Source organism: Bombina bombina, chromosome 1, assembly GCF_027579735.1.
Source record: "Bombina bombina isolate aBomBom1 chromosome 1, aBomBom1.pri, whole genome shotgun sequence".
In the NCBI taxonomy this organism is placed as follows: Eukaryota; Metazoa; Chordata; class Amphibia; order Anura; family Bombinatoridae; genus Bombina; species Bombina bombina.
Genome location: NC_069499.1, coordinates 573,353,393 through 573,373,271, shown reverse-complemented (window position 1 = coordinate 573,373,271; position 19,879 = coordinate 573,353,393). Strand labels below are relative to the sequence as shown.

The 19,879-nt window shown below is 40.0% G+C and overlaps 1 protein-coding gene across 1 annotated transcript in view; it reads right to left on the bottom strand.

Annotated features, from left to right (window-relative positions):
- The window catches only part of SPAG16 (sperm associated antigen 16), a 984,179-nt gene that overhangs the window by 333,427 nt on the left and 630,873 nt on the right, over nt 1-19,879 (bottom strand). Inside the window, exon 9 of the mRNA XM_053698804.1 lies at nt 5,788-5,930. Coding sequence (XP_053554779.1) covers nt 5,788-5,930 — 143 coding nt within the window. The remainder of the gene's footprint in view (nt 1-5,787; nt 5,931-19,879) is intronic.

The following is a 19,879-nucleotide window of genomic DNA, read 5'->3' as shown; positions in this document are numbered from 1 at the left end:
TCAATGGAATGAAGGGGTTCAAACGGAACCCCCTGTAAAACATTAAGAACTAAGTTCAAACTCCATGGTGAAGCAACAGTTTTAAACACAGGCTTGATCCTAGCTAAAGCCTGACAAAAAGCTTGAACGTCCGGAACTTCTGACAGACGTTTGTGTAAAAGAATGGACAGAGCTGAAATCTGTCCCTTTAAGGAACTAGCGGATAAACCCTTTTCTAAACCTTCTTGTAGAAAAGACAATATCCTCGGAATCCTAACCTTACTCCATGAGTAACTCTTGGATTCGCACCAATATAATATTTGCGCCATATCTTATGGTAAATCTTTCTGGTAACAGGCTTCCTAGCCTGTATTAAGGTATCAATAACTGACTCAGAAAAACCACGTTTTGATAAAATGAAGCGTTCAATTTCCAAGCAGTCAGCTTCAGAGAAATTAGATTTTGATGTTTGAAGGGACCCTGGATCAGAAGGTCCTGTTTCAGAGGTAGTGACCAAGGTGGACAGGATGACATGTCCACTAGATCTGCATACCAAGTCCTGCGTGGCCATGCAGGCGCTATTAGAATCACTGATGCTCTTTCCTGTTTGATTCTGGCAATCAATCGAGGAAGCATCGGGAAGGGTGGAAACACATAAGCCATCCCGAAGGTCCAAGGTGCTGTCAAAGCATCTATCAGAACCGCTCCCGGATCCCTGGATCTGGACCCGTAACGAGGAAGCTTGGCGTTCTGTCGAGACGCCATGAGATCTATCTCTGGTTTGCCCCAACGTCGAAGTATTTGGGCAAAGACCTCTGGATGAAGTTCCCACTCCCCCGGATGAAAAGTCTGACGACTTAAGAAATCCGCCTCCCAGTTCTCCACTCCCGGGATGTGGATTGCTGACAGGTGGCAAGAGTGAGACTCTGCCCAGCGAATTATCTTTGATACTTCCATCATTGCTAGGGAGCTTCTTGTCCCTCCCTGATGGTTGATGTAAGCTACAGTCGTGATGTTGTCCGACTGAAACCTGATGAACCCCCGAGTTGTTAACTGGGGCCAAGCCAGAAGGGCATTGAGAACTGCTCTCAATTCCAGAATGTTTATTGGTAGGAGACTCTCCTCCTGATTCCATTGTCCCTGAGCCTTCAGAGAATTCCAGACAGCGCCCCAACCTAGTAGGCTGGCGTCTGTTGTTACAATTGTCCAGTCCGGCCTGCTGAATGGCATCCCCCTGGACCGATGTGGCCGAGAAAGCCACCATAGAAGAGAATTTCTGGTCTCTTGATCCAGATTCAGAGTAGGGGACAAGTCTGAGTAATCCCCATTCCACTGACTTAGCATGCACAATTGCAGCGGTCTGAGATGTAGGCGTGCAAAGGGTACTATGTCCATTGCTGCTACCATTAAGCCGATCACCTCCATGCATTGAGCTACTGACGGGTGTTGAATGGAATGAAGGACACGGCATGCATTTTGAAGCTTTGTTAACCTGTCTTCTGTCAGGTAAATCTTCATTTCTACAGAATCTATAAGAGTCCCCAAGAAGGGAACTCTTGTGAGTGGAAAGAGAGAACTCTACTTTTCGTTCACCTTCCATCCATGCGACCTTAGAAATGCCAGTACTAACTCTGTATGAGACTTGGCAGTTTGAAAGCTTGAAGCTTGTATCAGAATGTCGTCTAGGTACGGAGCTACCGCAATTCCTTGCGGTCTTAGTACCGCCAGAAGAGCACCCAGAACCTTTGTGAAGATTCTCGGAGCCGTAGCCAATCCGAATGGAAGAGCTACAAACTGGTAATGCCTGTCTAGAAAGGCAAACCTTAGATACCGGTAATGATCTTTGTGAATCGGTATGTGAAGGTAAGCATCCTTTAAATCCACTGTGGTCATGTACTGACCCTTTGGATCATGGGTAAAATTGTCCGAATAGTTTCCATTTTGAACGATGGAACTCTTAGGAATTTGTTTAGGATCTTTAAATCCAAGATTGGCCTGAAAGTTCCCTCTTTTTTGGGAACCACAAACAGATTTGAGTAAAACCCTTGTCCTTGTTCCGACAGCGGAACCGGATGGATCACTCCCATTAATAAAAGATCTTGTACGCAGCGTAGAAAGGCCTCTTTCTTTATTTGGTTTGTTGACAACCTTGACAGATGAAATCTCCCTCTTGGGGGAGAGAATTTGAAGTCTAGAAGGTATCCCTGAGATATGATCTCTAACGCCCAGGGATCCTGGACATCTCTTGCCCAAGCCTGGGCGAAGAGAGAAAGTCTGCCCCCCACTAGATCCGTTCCCGGATCGGGGGCCCTCGATTCATGCTGTCTTAGGGGCAGCAGCAGGTTTCCTGGCCTGCTTGCCCTTGTTCCAGGACTGGTTAGGTCTCCAGCCTTGTCTGTAGCAAGCAACAGCTCCTTCCTGTTTTGGTGCAGAGGAAGTTGATGCTGCTCCTGCTTTGAAATTACGAAAGGAACGAAAATTAGACTGTCTAGCCTTAGGTTTGGCTCTGTCTTGAGGCAGGGCATGGCCTTTACCTCCTGTAATGTCAGCGATAATTTCTTTCAACCCGGGCCCGAATAAGGTCTGCCCTTTGAAAGGTATTAAGCAATTTAGATTTAGAAGTAACGTCAGCTGACCAGGATTTTAGCCACAGTGCTCTGCGTGCCTGAATGGCGAATCCGGAATTCTTAGCCGTAAGTTTAGTTAAATGTACTACGGCATCTGAAATAAATGAGTTAGCTAACTTAAGGGCTTTAAGCTTGTGTGTAATCTCATCTAATGGAGCTGATTCAAGTGTCTCTTCCAGAGACTCAAACCAAAATGCTGCTGCAGCCGTGACAGGCGCAATGCATGCAAGAGGTTGCAATATAAAACCTTGTTGAACAAACATTTTCTTAAGGTAACCCTCTAACTTTTTATCCATTGGATCTGAAAAGGCACAGCTATCCTCCACCGGGATAGTGGTACGCTTAGCTAAAGTAGAAACTGCTCCCTCCACCTTAGGGACCGTTTGCCATAAGTCCCGTGTGGTGGCGTCTATTGGAAACATCTTTCTAAATATCGGAGGGGGTGAGAACGGCACACCGGGTCTATCCTACTCCTTAGTAACAATTTCAGTAAGTCTCTTAGGTATAGGAAAAACGTCAGTACTCGCCGGGTACCCGCAAAATATTTATCCAACCTACACATTTTCTCTGGTATTGCAACTGTGTTACAATCATTCAGAGCCGCTAACACCTCCCCTAGTAATACACGGAGGTTTTCCAGCTTAAATTTAAAATTTGAAATATCTGAATCCAGTTTGTTTGGATCAGAACCGTCACCCGCAGAATGAAGCTCTCCGTCCTCATGTTCTGTAAATTGTGACGCAGTGTCTGACATGGCCCTAATATTATCAGCGCACTCTGTTCTCACCCAGAGTGATCACGCTTACCTCTTAGTTCTGGTAATTTAGCCAAAACTTCAGTCATAACAGTAGCCATATCCTGTAATGTGATTTGTAATGGCCGCCCAGATGTACTCGGCGCTACAATATCACGCACCTCCCGAGCGGGAGATGCAGGTACTGACACGTGAGGCAAGTTAGTCGGCATAACTCTCCCCTCGTTGTTTGGTGAAATATGTTCAATTTGTACAGATTGACTTTTATTTAAAGTAGCATCAATACAGTTAGTACATAAATTTCTATTGGGCTCCACTTTGGCTTTAGCACATATAGCACAGATATCTTCCTCTGAATCAGACATGTTTAACACACTAGCAAATAAACTAGCAACTTGGAAATACTTTTCAAGTAATTTACTATAATATGAAAACGTACTGTGCCTATAAGAAGCACAGAAAAAGTTATGACAGTTGAAAATTAATAAACTGAAAAGTTATAGCATCAAATCTTTGTAAAAAACACAATTTTAGCAAAGGATTGCTCCCATTAGCAAAGGATAACTAACCCTGATAGCAGAAAAAAAAAAAAATACAGAAATAAACGTTTTTTTATCACAGTCAACTACAATCTCACAGCTCTGCTGTGAGTGATTACCTCCCTCAAAACAAGTTTTGAAGACCCCTGAGTTCTGTAGAGATGAACCGGATCATGCAGGGAAGACAATAAACTTCTGACTGAATTTTTTGATGCGTAGCAAACCCCTCCCCCTCACACATAACAGTGAGAGAGATCAGTAAACTGTCATAAATTAAATAAAACGACTGCCAAGTGGAAAAAAAATAGTGCCCAAAACATTTTTTCACCCAGTACCTCAGAAAATTAAACGATTTTACATGCCAGCAAAAAACGTTTAACATTAATAAATTGAGTGTTATTAAAAAGCCTGTTGCTAGTCCCTGCAAATTAGGCTAAAGTTTTATGCATACAGTATAATTCCAGTGAAGTGCCATTCCCCAGAATACTGAAGTGTAAAATATACATACATGACAGCCTGATACCAGTTGCTGCTACTGCATTTAAGGCTGAGTTTACATTATATCGGTATGGCAGAATTTTCTCATCAATTCCATTGTCAGAAAATAATAAGCTGCTACATACCTCTTTGCAGATTAATCTGCCCGCTGTCCCCTGATCTGAAGTTTACCTCTCCTCAGATGGCCGAGAAACAGCAATATGATCTTAACTACTCCGGCTAAAATCATAGAAAAACTCCGGTAGATTCTTCTTCAAATTCTACCAGAGAAGGAATAACACACTCCGGTGCTATTATAAAATAACAAACTTTTGATTGAAGGTATGAAACTAAGTATAATCACCACAGTCCTCTCACACATCCTATCTATTTGTTGGGTGCAAGAGAATGACTGGTAATGGCAGTTAGGGGAGGAGCTATATAGCAGCTCTGCTGGGTGAATCCTCTTGCACTTCCTGTTGGGGAGGACTTAATATCCCATAAGTAATGGATGATCCGTGGACTGGATACACTTAACAAGAGAAATAATAATATATATTTTTTTAATGCATGGGCAATGCGGGACAGATCGCTAGCAACCCGGGACAGTGGGACAGACCCCTAAAATCGGGACTGTCCCGCGAAAATCGGGATAGTTGGGGGGTATGTATGTGTTTAAAGTCAAAATTAAACTTCCACTATTAAGATAGAGCACACAAATTTAAACAACTTTACAATTCCCTTCCATTATCTAAATGTGCACAATCTTTTTATATGCTCACTTTCTGAGGCACTAGCTTATACTGAGCATGTGCAAGATTCACAGGATATACATATATGTATTTTGTGATTGGTTGATGGTTGTCATATGATGCATTAGTAATACAAATGATTTTATTTTGACATTGCTGCCTACTTAAACTATCTAGGCATACTTTTTAACAAAGTGTGTAATTTTAAAAATGTAATTTTAAATTATGTGTACTAGTGTAATTTTGACTTGCATGTCCTTTTAAGTTATCTTGTATAAACCTGAAACAATGCATATTTTGAATGTGTATATATTTGTGTGTATAAAATGATTATGCCAAAGTAAAAAAAAAAAAAAAAAATTAAAACCTTTTCAATTCCCACAACAATATAAGTACATGGATAACAACTAAAAAATACATAATACAAGTTACCTTCATTTAAACCACATAATTAAAATGTGTTTAGTAAATCCCATCAAAAGTGCAATGTATTTATACAAGCATGGTTTTTATTAACTTCTGTCATAAAAAGTTGATTTTGTAACTACAAATAAGAGAATTTACAATTCTACCACTTAAACAGCCCTTATCTTAAAAAATAAAATAAAAATTACTTATACCTTTCTCTAACTAAAGTTCTCTAACTTTTCTCAGTCTACCTTTGGGTGTCTCTTTCCTATTTGTTTATTTGGATCCTTGGCTGGGTTGTATGGCGATATCCCCTCCTGCAGAAGCTCTTTTTCTCTAGCCTCTTGAATTGCTTTTTGAGTCGACCCACTCTGTTTTTTGTGTATGATCTCATCTACAAAACAAAGTAAAACTAATGAGGCAATTTATCATCAGCTAAAGGACAAAAACTACAAGTGCCATATTACATGAGGAACACACAAGTTATAAGGAATTTATTGCTGGTGTTTGCGAGCGTCAGGTTTTCCACTTGTATTACAAGCTGAAAGTAAACGCGATCGCTTGAGCAAAATTCAAGTTACACTCGTCAAGTTTGCGCGTCCTCCAAGCTCTGGTAAACTGTTTCACAAAAACTAAAATTGTCAAAAAACACATCAAAAAGAAAATTTATGCTTACCTGATAAATTTATTTCTTTTTAGACAAAATGAGTCCACGGATTTCATCCTTACTTGTGGGATATTCACCTCCTGGTCAGCAGGAGGAGGCAAAGAGCACCACAGCAGAGCTGCTATATATATAGCTCCTCCCTTCCCTCCCACTCCAGTCATTCGACCGAAGTTAGGAAGAGAAAGTAAAAGCCAAGGTGCAGAGGTGTCTGAAGTTTACAAAAATTAATAACCTGTCTGCGAGAACAGGGCGGACCGTGGACTCATCGTGTCTAAAAAAGAAATACATTTATCAGGTAAGCATACATTTTCTTTGCTTTTTAAAGACACGATGAGTCCACGGATTTCATCCTTACTTGTGGGATACAATACCAAAGCTAGAGAACACGGATGATAAGGGAGGGACAAGACAGGGAACCTAAACGGAAGGCACCACTGCTTGAAGAACATTTCTCCCAAAAACAGCCTCAGGCAAAAGTATCAAATTTGTAAAATTTAGAAAAAGTGTGAAGAGAGGACCAAGTTGCAGCCTTGCAAATCTGTTCTACAGAAGCTTCATTTTTGAATGCCCATGAGGAAGCAACAGCCCTAGTGGAATGAGCCGTAACTCTTTCAGGAGGCTGCTGTCCAGCAGTCTCATATGCAAAACGGATGATACTCTTCAGCCAAAAAGAAAGAGAGGGAGCTGTAGCTTTCTGACCCTTACGTTTTCCAGAGAAAATGACAAACAAAGAAGAGGGCTCACGAACGTCCTCAGTCGCTTGAAAATAACATTTCAAAGCACGGACCACGTCTAAATTGTGCAAAAGATGTTCCTTTTGAGAAGAAGGATTAGGACACAAGGAGGGAACTACAATCTCCTGATTAATGTTCCTGTCTGAAACAACCTTAGGAAGAAATCCTAATTTAGAACGTAAAACTGAATGCTGGACCTTATCACCTCCCCTACTGTAACGGTACTGTTGTTTGCCGAGGAGTAAAGGGCTATCCTATGCGCCCTTATAGCAACCACATGGGTTGCCGAGTTCTAGGAATATTGGCAATGCGACCGGGGGCTAGGGCTGATGGAGCGCCCTATACAATTGCAGGATTAACTGGCGATGACCAGAGCAGGGTCTCCCAGTAAGATGTATTATGTGGGGGTCTAGATGGTCGCTAAATATTTAGAGAAAGGCCACTTATTTGGCTAATGGAGCTCTTGTAGCTTGCTTCTATCCAGAAGTCCCGCCTCTACAACAGGTCATTTTTTATATTTTATTAAATTTTCCAAACACTAGAAACCTGAGAATCAGAAATATTTGCTAAAGCAACATTAGAATGCAAGGAAAAGAAAAAACACCCATTGTATTAGGCCAAGGGTTATGAGAAGTAAGATTTATACCTGCCTGTAAAGCAGTTTCTAATTTCTATGATATGGTGATTAGTGATGTCGCAAACCTAAAAATTTGGGTTCGCGAACAGCGAACGCGAACTTCCCCAAAAGTTTGCGAACCGGCGAACCGCCATTGACTTCAATAGGCAGGGGAATTTTAAAACCCACAGGGACTCTTTCTGGCCACAATAGTGATGGAAAAGTTGTTTCAAGGGGACTAACACCTGGACTGTGGCATGCCGGAGGGGGATCCATGGCAAAACTCCCATGAAAATTACATAGTTGATGCAGAGTCTGGTTTTAAGCCATAAAGGGCATAAATCACCTAACATTCCTAAATTGTTTGGAATAACGTGCTTTAAAACATCAGGTATGATGTTGTATCGATCAGGTAGTGTAAGGGTTACGCCCGCTTCACAGTGACAGACCAAACTCCTGCAGCGGGTACAACATCATCATCATCACACCGTACGTCCATGTGTGTAATGCTGCCTGACTGAGACATATCCCTGTTATCTACATCCTCTGGCAACAATGGTTGCGCATCACTCATTTCTTCCAACTGATGTGTAAATAACTCCTCTGACAGATCAAGTGAAGCGACTGTGGTGCTAGTGTTGGTGGTGGCGGCAGGCGGGCGAGTGGTAACTTGAGAGGTGCCCGAAGCTAAGCTGGAGGAGGATGGTGCGTCAAGGTTCCGAGCGGAAGCTGTAGAAGATTGGGTGTCCTGTGTTAGCCAATCAACTATGTCCTCAAAACTTTTCGAGTTCAGGGTACGTGGCCTCTGAACACTGGGCATTATTCTAGGGCCAAAGGGAATCACAGCACCACGACAACGACGGCCCCTGCAGGGTGGCCCGCCTCTGCCTGTCATTTTTTTTCCATTAGTGGTACTATGCGTGCAAGCTACTGTGACAACAGATATGAGTGGCACTGTGCACTGGCAGAATAGACGCTGTAGGCCTGACACACACGCTTGCAGACAAATAACTGCTATTCAATCTATTACAGTCAAAATTGTATTTTTTTTTTAATGTTCACTACTGTTACACCAGATATGAGTTGCACTGGTGTGACACTGTGCCCTGGCAGGCCCTGAAAAATCTGTTACACATCTACAACCACCAAAAAACAATCTTGCTAAATAGTTTCTAAATTTTGTCCTGAGTTTAGAAATACCCAATGTTAACATGTTCTTTTTTTGCAAGTTATAGGGAAATAAATACAAGAAGCACTTTGCCATTTCAAAACCACTTTTTTCAAAATGAGCGCTAGTTACATTGGAACCCTGTAAAGAAAGTCTGCCAGTACTAAAATAAAAGTTTTTTAAATTTTTTTTAGCATATTTACATATGCTGTGGTGTAGCATCCCCCCTTAGCCCCCAACCTCCCTGATCCCCCCCAAAACAGCTCTCTAACCCTCCCCATCTGCCTTATTGGTGGCCACCTTGGGTACTGGCAGCTGTCTGCTATTATTTCACAGTCAAAAAAGTGTTGTTTTTTTAAAATCTACACTACTGTTACACCAGATATGAGTGGTGGCACTGGGCAAGTGGGCACAGTATACGCTGTGAGCCTGACACACACGCTGGCAGGCAGGCAACTGCAATTAGATTACACAGGGAAAAAAAAAAAGCAGACTGATGTTCTAGCCCTAAAAAGGGCTTTTTGGGGTGCTGTCCTTACAGCAGAGATCAGATGAGTCCTTCAGGACTGTAGTGGACACTGAATACACTAGCCTAGCTATCAATTTCCCTATTAAATCAGCAGCAACTACACTGTCCCTCCTCTCACTAAGAATGCAGCTTCCAAATGAATCTAAAATGGATGCTGTCATGGAGGTAGGAGGGTCTGGGAGGGAGTGTCTGCTGCTGATTGGCTGGAATGTGTCTTCTGACTGTGAGGTAGAGGATCAAAGTATTACTCAATGATGACGAATAGGGGGCGGATCGATCATCGCATATGTTCGCCCGCCGCGGCGAACGCAAACATGCTATGTTCGCCGGGAACTATTCGCCGGTGAACTATTCGCAACATCACTAATGGTGATATAGTATTTATGAATTAATTATATTGCTTCATGTGCCCACCTATTTTATAGTTCTCATAAAACCAATCCGCCATCTTATTTAGGCCCTAATATTCAAAGATTATCTAGCTTGGAGAGAAATTGCACTTCAGACTTCACAAAGGCTGAACTCACTGAATTTTCAAAACAAAAAAGGGCGGAACTCTCCAGTACAGCGAGAGTTCTCTCATTTATCTATGTGAAGCGGAGACAAGCCCAGTGCAGTATAGTACTGCATGAAATGAGAGTTTTGTTACACTTACACTTTGTGAATTGTGTTTTATATTACTATCCATTTCAGATTGGGTCCTTTCAGTATTATTGGATTTACGCTTAGCACTTTCTCATTCATAATGTAATACATTTAAATTTTGATCTAGCAGTGATTTTACACATTCTGATTATGCTTTGAAAGTTTCTGTATTACTTTAATAACTTAGAATCATACTTTGCATAAAATTACATTACACTTAGTATTTCACCCATTGTAACCTGACAGTTTCAGAAAGTGGGATGGACAGGGCAGTTCCCAGGGAATGTCTGAAACTTTCTCACCAGCCTTGTGAAAAATTGTAAGCAATTTAAACAAGCTGGTCTCACTGATTTGTCTTGCCAGCTGTATGCAGGTGAAATTTGCTCAAAATTCCCAATACACTTATTTTTACTTACAGAAAAGTAATATATACTAAAATATAGACAAAAGCAAGTTAAATTGTAGTGAAAACATTTCAGTTTAATTTGGAATTGATGCAAACGGAGCCTTTATATCAGCCCCAAGGGTTCTCCAGTTACCTTCTCTCTCCCATGTGAAATTTTGCATCTCCGAAAGCTTCATTGCTTTCTATGGAAGGCATCTCTCTGGGATTTCCCGGTTCCTCCCATTTTCTTAGAAAATTTAGTGAGTTCTGCCTCTGTGAAGTCAGAACTATATTCTCTCCCCAAACTAGTGAATGTTTAATTATCTGGCCCATAGAAAGTAATGATGCTCTCTGGGAAACTGAAGCTGACAGTTTTTCAGTATTTATTCAAATAAAAGTAATGCAAAGTGCAATCTAATTTATAAAAGATACACACACACATTATATATATATATATATATATATATATATATATATATATATATATATATATATATATATATATATATATATATATAATTTAAAATATCAGTTTAATATTGATTTTTTTTTAAAAACAAAAGATTTAAAAAGGGATATGGTAAATATCAAGGTGTTTGACTGGTTGGTGCTCAAAAGTATACATTTATGTCTAAATATTTGTATGTGTGTGCATATACAGTGGGGAAAAAAAGTATTTAGTCAGCCACCAATTGTGTAAGTTCTCCCACTTAGAAAGACAAAATGTGGAAACAAATCCAGACAATCACATTGTCTGATTTGGAAAGAATTTATTTGCAAATTATGGTGGAAAATAAGTATTTGGTCAATATCAAAAGTTCATCTGCCCGGGCGGTGTGTTTGGGATCATTGTCATGCTGAAAGATCCAGCCACATTTCATCTTCAATGCCCTTGCTGATGGAAGGAGGTTTGCACTCAAAATCTCACGATACATGGCCCCATTCATTCTTTCATGTACACGGATCAGTCAACCTGTTCCCTTTGCAGAGAAACAGCCCCAAAGCATGATGTTGCCACCCCCATGCTTCACAGTAGGTATGGTGTTCTCTCTCCTCCAAACACGAGAAGTTGTGTTTCTACCAAACAGTTCTACTTTGGTTTCATCTGACCATATGACATTCTCCCAATCCGCTTCTGGATCATCCAAATGCTCTCTATCATACTTCAGACAAGCCCGGACATGTAGTGGCTTAAGCAGGGGGACACGTCTGGCACTGCAGGATCTGAGTCCCTGGCAGCGTAGTGTGTTACTGATGGTAGCCTTTGTTACGTTGGTCCAGCTCTCTGCAGGTCATTCACTAGGTCCCCCCCGTGTGGTTCTGGGATGTTTGCTCACCGTTTTTGTGATCATTTTGACCCCACGGGGTGAGATCTTGCGTGGAGCCCCAGATCGAGGGAGATTATCAGTAGTCTTGTATGTCTTCCATTTTCTAATTATTGCTCCCACAGTTGATTTCTTCAGACCAAGCTGCTTGCCTATTGCAGATTCAGTCTTCCCAGCCTGGTGCAGGTCTACAATTTTGTTTCTGGTGTCCTTCGACAGCTCTTTGGTCTTCACCATAGTGGAGTTTGGAGTGTGACTGTTTGAGGTTGTGGACAGGTGTCTTTTATACTGATAACAAGTCAAGTTCAAAGAGGTGTCATTAATACAGGTAATGAGTGGAGGACAGAGGAGCCTCTTAAAGAAGAAGATACAGGTATGTGAGAGCCAGAAATCTTGCTTGTTTGTAGCTGACCAAATACTTATTTTCCACCATAATTTGCAAATAAATTCTTTCCAAATCAGACAATGTGATTGTCTGGATTTCTTTCCACATTTTGTCTCTCATAGTTGAGGTATACCTATGATGAAAATTATAGGCCTCTCTCATCTTCTTAAGTGGGAGAACTTGCACAATTGGTGGCTGACTAAATACTTTTTTCCCCACTGTATGTGTATACATGTCTATATATCTGCAATTTTTTTTTAAACACTGCACTATGTAAAATGTGTTTTTAAAAAAAGACAGCTTTTTAACATTGTATTTATTCAGCCGCTATAACAGGGCAACTTTAAAGTCAGTTCACACCATACTGAACGTGTTTAGTTCCAATATCGCGGTTGCACTGTACTATACATGTACTCACAATACACCAGATCATATAGCATTATTAGTAGTATATGTTTCACTATTATATTGTAACAAAAAAGCTTCAGTTCGTACATTTAAATTGTACTGTCATTCAATACTCTCTAAAATGGATAATATACATTGCACGCTCACTGTACATGGTGATACTCCTTTAACATTACATCGAACCATCACACCCCACACTTGATTGTGATAAGGATACCTTTATAACATAGCACTACTGCGGCAATCCATTTACCATTGGGCCCTAAGTGTTAATATACTGATTTATTCAATTGTTAAATCATGTTACTTCAGTATATAACCAAGCCTACTTTTGTGAAGGATAGGGTTGGGAAACAGTCTTTGGAAGTCAGTAAGATATTCCTTCCAAAAGCTGCCTTTGAACATGCAAACAAAATGCAGTGACAACATGCAAGGAAGACCTGGTTGCTGCTTTACAAAACTGTTCATGTTAATGAGCCAAGTAGGAAGCCATAACTCTAGTAGCATTGCATTAAAAGGAAGAATGTCCTACCTCAACTCAAACACTGAGATGCAGTGAAAATCAAGATAACCAAAGACACATAGAAGCTTTATGGCCTATTCTGGGATTTTAAAAGATTAGCAGTTTTCCTGGTATCCTTAGCAGATTCAAAATATTTTAGAGTTCTAACCATTAGGTTAGACATCCAGTAATGAACCTACACAATAGAGGGCCCTAGTGCAAAATTGTTTTGGGCCCCACAAAGGTACAGGTACTAAACCCTTTATACAAACTGCTTGGGACCAGAAAGGGTTTGGATTTAAGAATATTTGTATCTGTAAAATGGGACAGTTTGGAGTTGGGATGAAAACAAGTGTAAACAACAATCTCATGTCATTTAGACACATTTTACATGTCATAATACAGCTTATACAAACAACCTAAAGGTAGTTAATACTTTTCTATGCATAGTACCCTCAGAATGATAGTGCAGCACTGTAATCAGAAAGGTAATATTTGTTTTAAATCAATATAAACTGTTATTTGCCTTTTAGAACACAAAATATTAGTTTTTTTTATATAATTTTTTTTTTTTTAATTTTTAATGAAAAAACATAATTTATGAAAGAACTTACCTGATAAATTCATTTCTTTCATATTAGCAAGAGTCCATGAGCTAGTAACGTATGGGATATACATTCCTACCAGGAGGGGCAAAGTTTCCCAAACCTCAAAATGCCTACAAATACACCCCTCACCACACCCACAAATCAGTTTAACGAATAGCCAAGAAGTGGGGTGATAAGAAAAAAGTGCGAAAGCATATAAAATAAGGAATTGGAATAATTGTGCTTTATACAAAAAAATCATAACCACCACAAAAAAGGGCGGGCCTCATGGACTCTTGCTAATATGAAAGAAATGAATTTATCAGGTAAGTTCTTACATAAATTATGTTTTCTTTCATGTAATTAGCAAGAGTCCATGAGCTAGTGACGTATGGGATAATGACTACCCAAGATGTGGATCTTTCCACGCAAGAGTCACTAGAGAGGGAGGGATAAAAATAAAGACAGCCAATTCCTGCTGAAAATAATCCACACCCAAAATAAAGTTTAATGAAAAACATAAGCAGAAGATTCAAACTGAAACCGCTGCCTGAAGTACTTTTCTACCAAAAACTGCTTCAGAAGAAGAAAATACATCAAAATGGTAGAATTTAGTAAAAGAATGCAAAGAGGACCAAGTTGCTGCTTTGCAAATCTGATCAACCGAAGCTTCATTCCTAAACGCCCAGGAAGTAGAAACTGACCTAGTAGAATGAGCTGTAATCCTTTGAGGCGGAGTTTTACCCGACTCGACATAGGCATGATGAATTAAAGATTTCAACCAAGATGCCAAAGAAATGGCAGAATCTTTCTGGCCTTTTCTAGAACCGGAAAAGATAACAAATAGACTAGAAGTCTTTCGGAAAGATTTAGTAGCTTCAACATAATATTTCAAAGCTCTAACAACATCCAAAGAATGCAATGATTTCTCCTTAGAATACTTAGGATTAGGACATAATGAAGGAACCACAATTTCTCTACTAATGTTGTTGGAATTCACAACTTTAGGTAAAAATTCAAAAGAAGTTCGCAACACCGCCTTATCCTGATGAAAAATCAGAAAAGGAGACTCACAAGAAAGAGCAGATAATTCAGAAACTCTTCTGGCAGAAGAGATGGCCAAAAGGAACAAAACTTTCCAAGAAAGTAATTTAATGTCCAATGAATGCATAGGTTCAAACGGAGGAGCTTGAAGAGCTCCCAGAACCAAATTCAAACTCCAAGGAGGAGAAATAGACTTAATGACAGGTTTTATACGAACCAAAGCTTGTACAAAACAATGAATATCAGGAAGAATAGCAATCTTTCTGTGGAAAAGAACAGAAAGAGCAGAGATTTGTCCTTTCAAGGAACTTGCAGACAAACCCTTATCTAAACCATCCTGAAGAAACTGTAAAATTCTCGGTATTCTAAAAGAATGCCAAGAAAAATGATGAAAAAGACACCAAGAAATATAAGTCATCCAGACTCTATAATATATCTCTCTAGATACAGATTTACGAGCCTGTAACATAGTATTAATCACAGAGTCAGAGAAACCTCTTTGACCAAGAATCAAGCGTTCAATCTCCATACCTTTAAATTTAAGGATTTCAGATCCTGATGGAAAAAAGGACCTTGTGACAGAAGGTCTGGTCTTAACGGAAGAGTCCACGGTTGGCAAGAGGCCATCCGGACAAGATCCGCATACCAAAACCTGTGAGGCCATGCCGGAGCTACCAGCAGAACAAACGAGCATTCCTTCAGAATCTTGGAGATTACTCTTGGAAGAAGAACTAGAGGCGGAAAGATATAGGCAGGATGATACTTCCAAGGAAGTGATAATGCATCCACTGCCTCCACCTGAGGATCCCGGGATCTGGACAGATATCTGGGAAGTTTCTTGTTTAGATGAGACGCCATCAGATCTATTTCTGGAAGTTCCCACCTTTGAACAATCTGAAGAAATACCTCTGGGTGAAGAGACCATTCGCCCGGATGCAACGTTTGGCGACTGAGATAATCCGCTTCCCAATTGTCTACACCTGGGATATGAACCGCAGAGATTAGACAGGAGCTGGATTCCGCCCAAACCAAAATTCGAGATACTTCTTTCATAGCCAGAGGACTGTGAGTCCCTCCTTGATGATTGATGTATGCCACAGTTGTGACATTGTCTGTCTGAAAACAAATGAACGATTCTCTCTTCAGAAGAGGCCAAAACTGAAGAGCTCTGAAAATTGCACGGAGTTCCAAAATATTGATCGGTAATCTCACCTCCTGAGATTCCCAAACTCCTTGTGCCGTCAGAGATCCCCACACAGCTCCCCAACCTGTGAGACTTGCATCTGTTGAAATTACAGTCCAGGTCGGAAGCACAAAAGAAGCCCCCTGAATTAAACGATGGTGATCTGTCCACCACGTTAGAGAGTGTCGAACAATCGGTTTTAAAGATATTAATTGAGATATCTTTGTGTAATCCTTGCACCATTGATTCAGCATACAGAGCTGAAGAGGTCGCATGTGAAAACGAGCAAAGGGGATCGCGTCCGATGCAGCAGTCATAAGACCTAGAATTTCCATGCATAAGGCTACCGAAGGGAATGATTGTGACTGAAGGTTTCGACAAGCTGAAATCAATTTTAGACGTCTCTTGTCTGTTAAAGACAGAGTCATGGACACTGAATCTATCTGGAAACCCAGAAAGGTTACCCTTGTCTGAGGAATCAATGAACTTTTTGGTAAATTGATCCTCCAACCATGATCTTGAAGAAACAACACAAGTCGATTCGTATGAGATTCTGCTAAATGTAAAGACTGAGCAAGTACCAAGATATCGTCCAAATAAGGAAATACCACAATACCCTGTTCTCTGATTACAGACAGAAGGGCACCGAGAACCTTTGTAAAAATTCTTGGAGCTGTAGCTAGGCCAAACGGTAGAGCCACAAACTGGTAATGCTTGTCCAGAAAAGAGAATCTCAGGAACTGATAATGATCTGGATGAATCGGAATATGCAGATATGCATCCTGTAAATCTATTGTGGACATATAATTCCCTTGCTGAACAAAAGGCAAGATAGTCCTTACAGTTACCATCTTGAACGTTGGTATCCTTACATAACGATTCAATATTTTTAGATCCAGAACTGGTCTGAAGGAATTCTCCTTCTTTGGTACAATGAAGAGATTTGAATAAAACCCCATCCCCTGTTCCGGAACTGGAACTGGCATAATTACTCCAGCCAACTCTAGATCTGAAACACAATTCAGAAATGCTTGAGCTTTCACTGGATTTACTGGGACACGGGAAAGAAAAAATCTCTTTGCAGGAGGTCTCATCTTGAAACCAATTCTGTACCCTTCTGAAACAATGTTCTGAATCCAAAGATTGTGAACAGAATTGATCCAAATTTCTTTGAAAAAACGTAACCTGCCCCCTACCAGCTGAGCTGGAATGAGGGCCGCACCTTCATGTGGACTTAGAAGCAGGCTTTGCCTTTCTAGCAGGCTTGGATTTATTCCAGACTGGAGATGGTTTCCAAACTGAAACTGCTCCTGAGGATGAAGGATCAGGCTTTTGTTCTTTGTTGAAACGAAAGGAACGAAAACGATTATTAGCCCTGTTTTTACCTTTAGATTTTTTATCCTGTGGTAAAAAAGTTCCTTTCCCACCAGTAACAGTTGAGATAATAGAAACCAACTGAGAACCAAATAATTTGTTACCCTGGAAAGAAATGGAAAGTAGAGTTGATTTAGAAGCCATATCAGCATTCCAAGTCTTAAGCCATAAAGCTCTTCTAGCTAAAATAGCTAGAGACATAAACCTGACATCAACTCTGATAATATAAAAAATGGCATCACAGATAAAATTATTAGCATGCTGAAGAAGAATAATAATATCATGAGAATCATGATTTGTTACTTGTTGCGCTAAAGTTTCCAACCAAAAAGTTGAAGCTGCAGCAACATCAGCCAATGATATAGCAGATCTAAGAAGATTACCTGAACACAGATAAGCTTTTCTTAGAAAGGATTCAATTTTCCTATCTAAAGGATCTTTAAACGAAGTACCATCTGACGTAGAAATGGTAGTACGTTTAGCAAGGGTAGAAATAGCCCCATCAATTTTAGGGATTTTGTCCCAAAATTCTAACCTGTCAGACGGTACAGGATATAATTGCTTAAAACGTTTAGACAGAATAAATGAATTACCCAATTTATCCCATTCTTTGGAAATTACTGCAGAAATAGCATTAGGAACAGGAAAAACTTCTGGAATAACCACAGGAGATTTAAATACCTTATCTAAACGTTTAGAATTAGTATCAAGAGGACCAGAATCCTCTATTTCTAAAGCAATTAGTACTTCTTTAAGTAAAGAACGAATAAATTCCATTTTAAATAAATATGAAGATTTATCAGCATCAATCTCTGAAACAGAATCCTCTGAACCAGAAGAGTCATCAGAATCAGAATGATGATGTTCATTTAAAAATTCATCTGTAGGGAGAGAAGTTTTAAAAGATTTTTTACGTTTACTAGAAGGAGAAATAACAGACATAGCCTTCTTGATGGATTCAGAAACAAAATCTCTTATATTATCAGGAACATTCTGCACCTTAGATGTTGAAGGAACTGCAACAGACAATGGTACTTTACTAAAGGAAATATTATCTGCATTAACAAGTTTGTCATGACAATTAATACAAACAACAGCCGGAGAAATAGCTACCAAAAGTTTACAGCAGATACACTTAGCTTTGGTAGATCCAGCACTAGACAGCGATTTTCCTGTAGTATCTTCTGACTCAGATGCAACGTGAGACATCTTGCAATATGTAAGAGAAAAAACAACATATAAAGCAAAATTGATCAAATTCCTTAATGACAGTTTCAGGAATGGGAAAAAATGCCAAAGAACAAGCTTCTAGCAACCAGAAGCAATGAAAAATGAGACTTAAATAATGTGGAGACAAAAGCGACGCCCATATTTTTTAGCGCCAAATAAGACGCCCACATTATTTGGCGCCTAAATGCTTTTGGCGCCAAAAATGATGCCACATCCGGAACGCCGACATTTTTGGCGCAAAATAACGTCAAAAAATGACGCAACTTCCGGCGACACGTATGACGCCGGAAACGGAAAATAATTTTTGCGCCAAGAATGACGCAATAAAATGAAGCATTTTCAGCCCCCGCGAGCCTAACAGCCCACAGGGAAAAAGAGTCAAATTTTTGAAGGTAAGAAAAAATGATTAAATCAAATGCATTATCCCAAATATGAAACTGACTGTCTGAAAAATAAGGAAAGTTGAACATTCTGAGTCAAGGCAAATAAATGTTTGAATACATATATTTAGAACTTTATAAACAAAGTGCCCAACCATAGCTTAGAGTGTCACAGAAAATAAGATTTACTTACCCCAGGACACTCATCTACATGTTTGTAGAAAGCCAAACCAGTACTGAAACGAAAATCAGCAGAGGTAATGGTATATATAAGAGTATATCGTCGATCTGAAAAGGGAGGTAAGAGATGAATCTCTACGACCGATAACAGAGAACCTATGAAATAGACCCCGTAGAAGGAGATCACTGCATTCAAATAGGCAATACTCTCCTCACATCCCTCTGACATTCACTGCACGCTGAGAGGAAAACCGGGCTCCAACTTGCTGCGGAGCGCATATCAACGTAGAATCTAGCACAAACTTACTTCACCACCTCCATCGGAGGCAAAGTTTGTAAAACTGAATTGTGGGTGTGGTGAGGGGTGTATTTATAGGCATTTTGAGGTTTGGGAAACTTTGCCCCTCCTGGTAGGAATGTATATCCCATACGTCACTAGCTCATGGACTCTTGCTAATTACATGAAAGAAATCTCTTTGCAGGAGGTCTTATCTTGAAAGCAATTCTGTACCCTTCTGAAACAATGTTCTGAATCCAAAGATTGTGAACAGAATTGATCCAAATTTCTTTGAAAAAAACGTAACCTGCCCCCTACCAGCTGAGCTGGAATGAGGGCCGCACCTTCATGTGGACTTAGAGGCTGGCTTTGCTTTTCTAGAAGGCTTGGATTTATTCCAGACTGGAGATGGTTTCCAAACTGAAACTGCTCCTGAGGATGAAGGATCAGGTTTTTGTTCTTTGTTGAAACGAAAGGAACGAAAACGATTATTAGCCCTGTTTTTACCCTTAGATTTTTTTATCCTGTGGTAAAAAAGTTCCTTTCCCACCAGTAACAGTTGATATATAGAATCCAACTGAGAACCAAATAATTTGTTACACTGGAAAGAAATGGAAAGTAGAGTCGATTTAGAAGACATATCAGCATTCCAAGTTTTAAGCCATAAAGCTCTTCTAGCTAAAATAGCTAGAGACATAAACCTGACATCAACTCTGATAATATC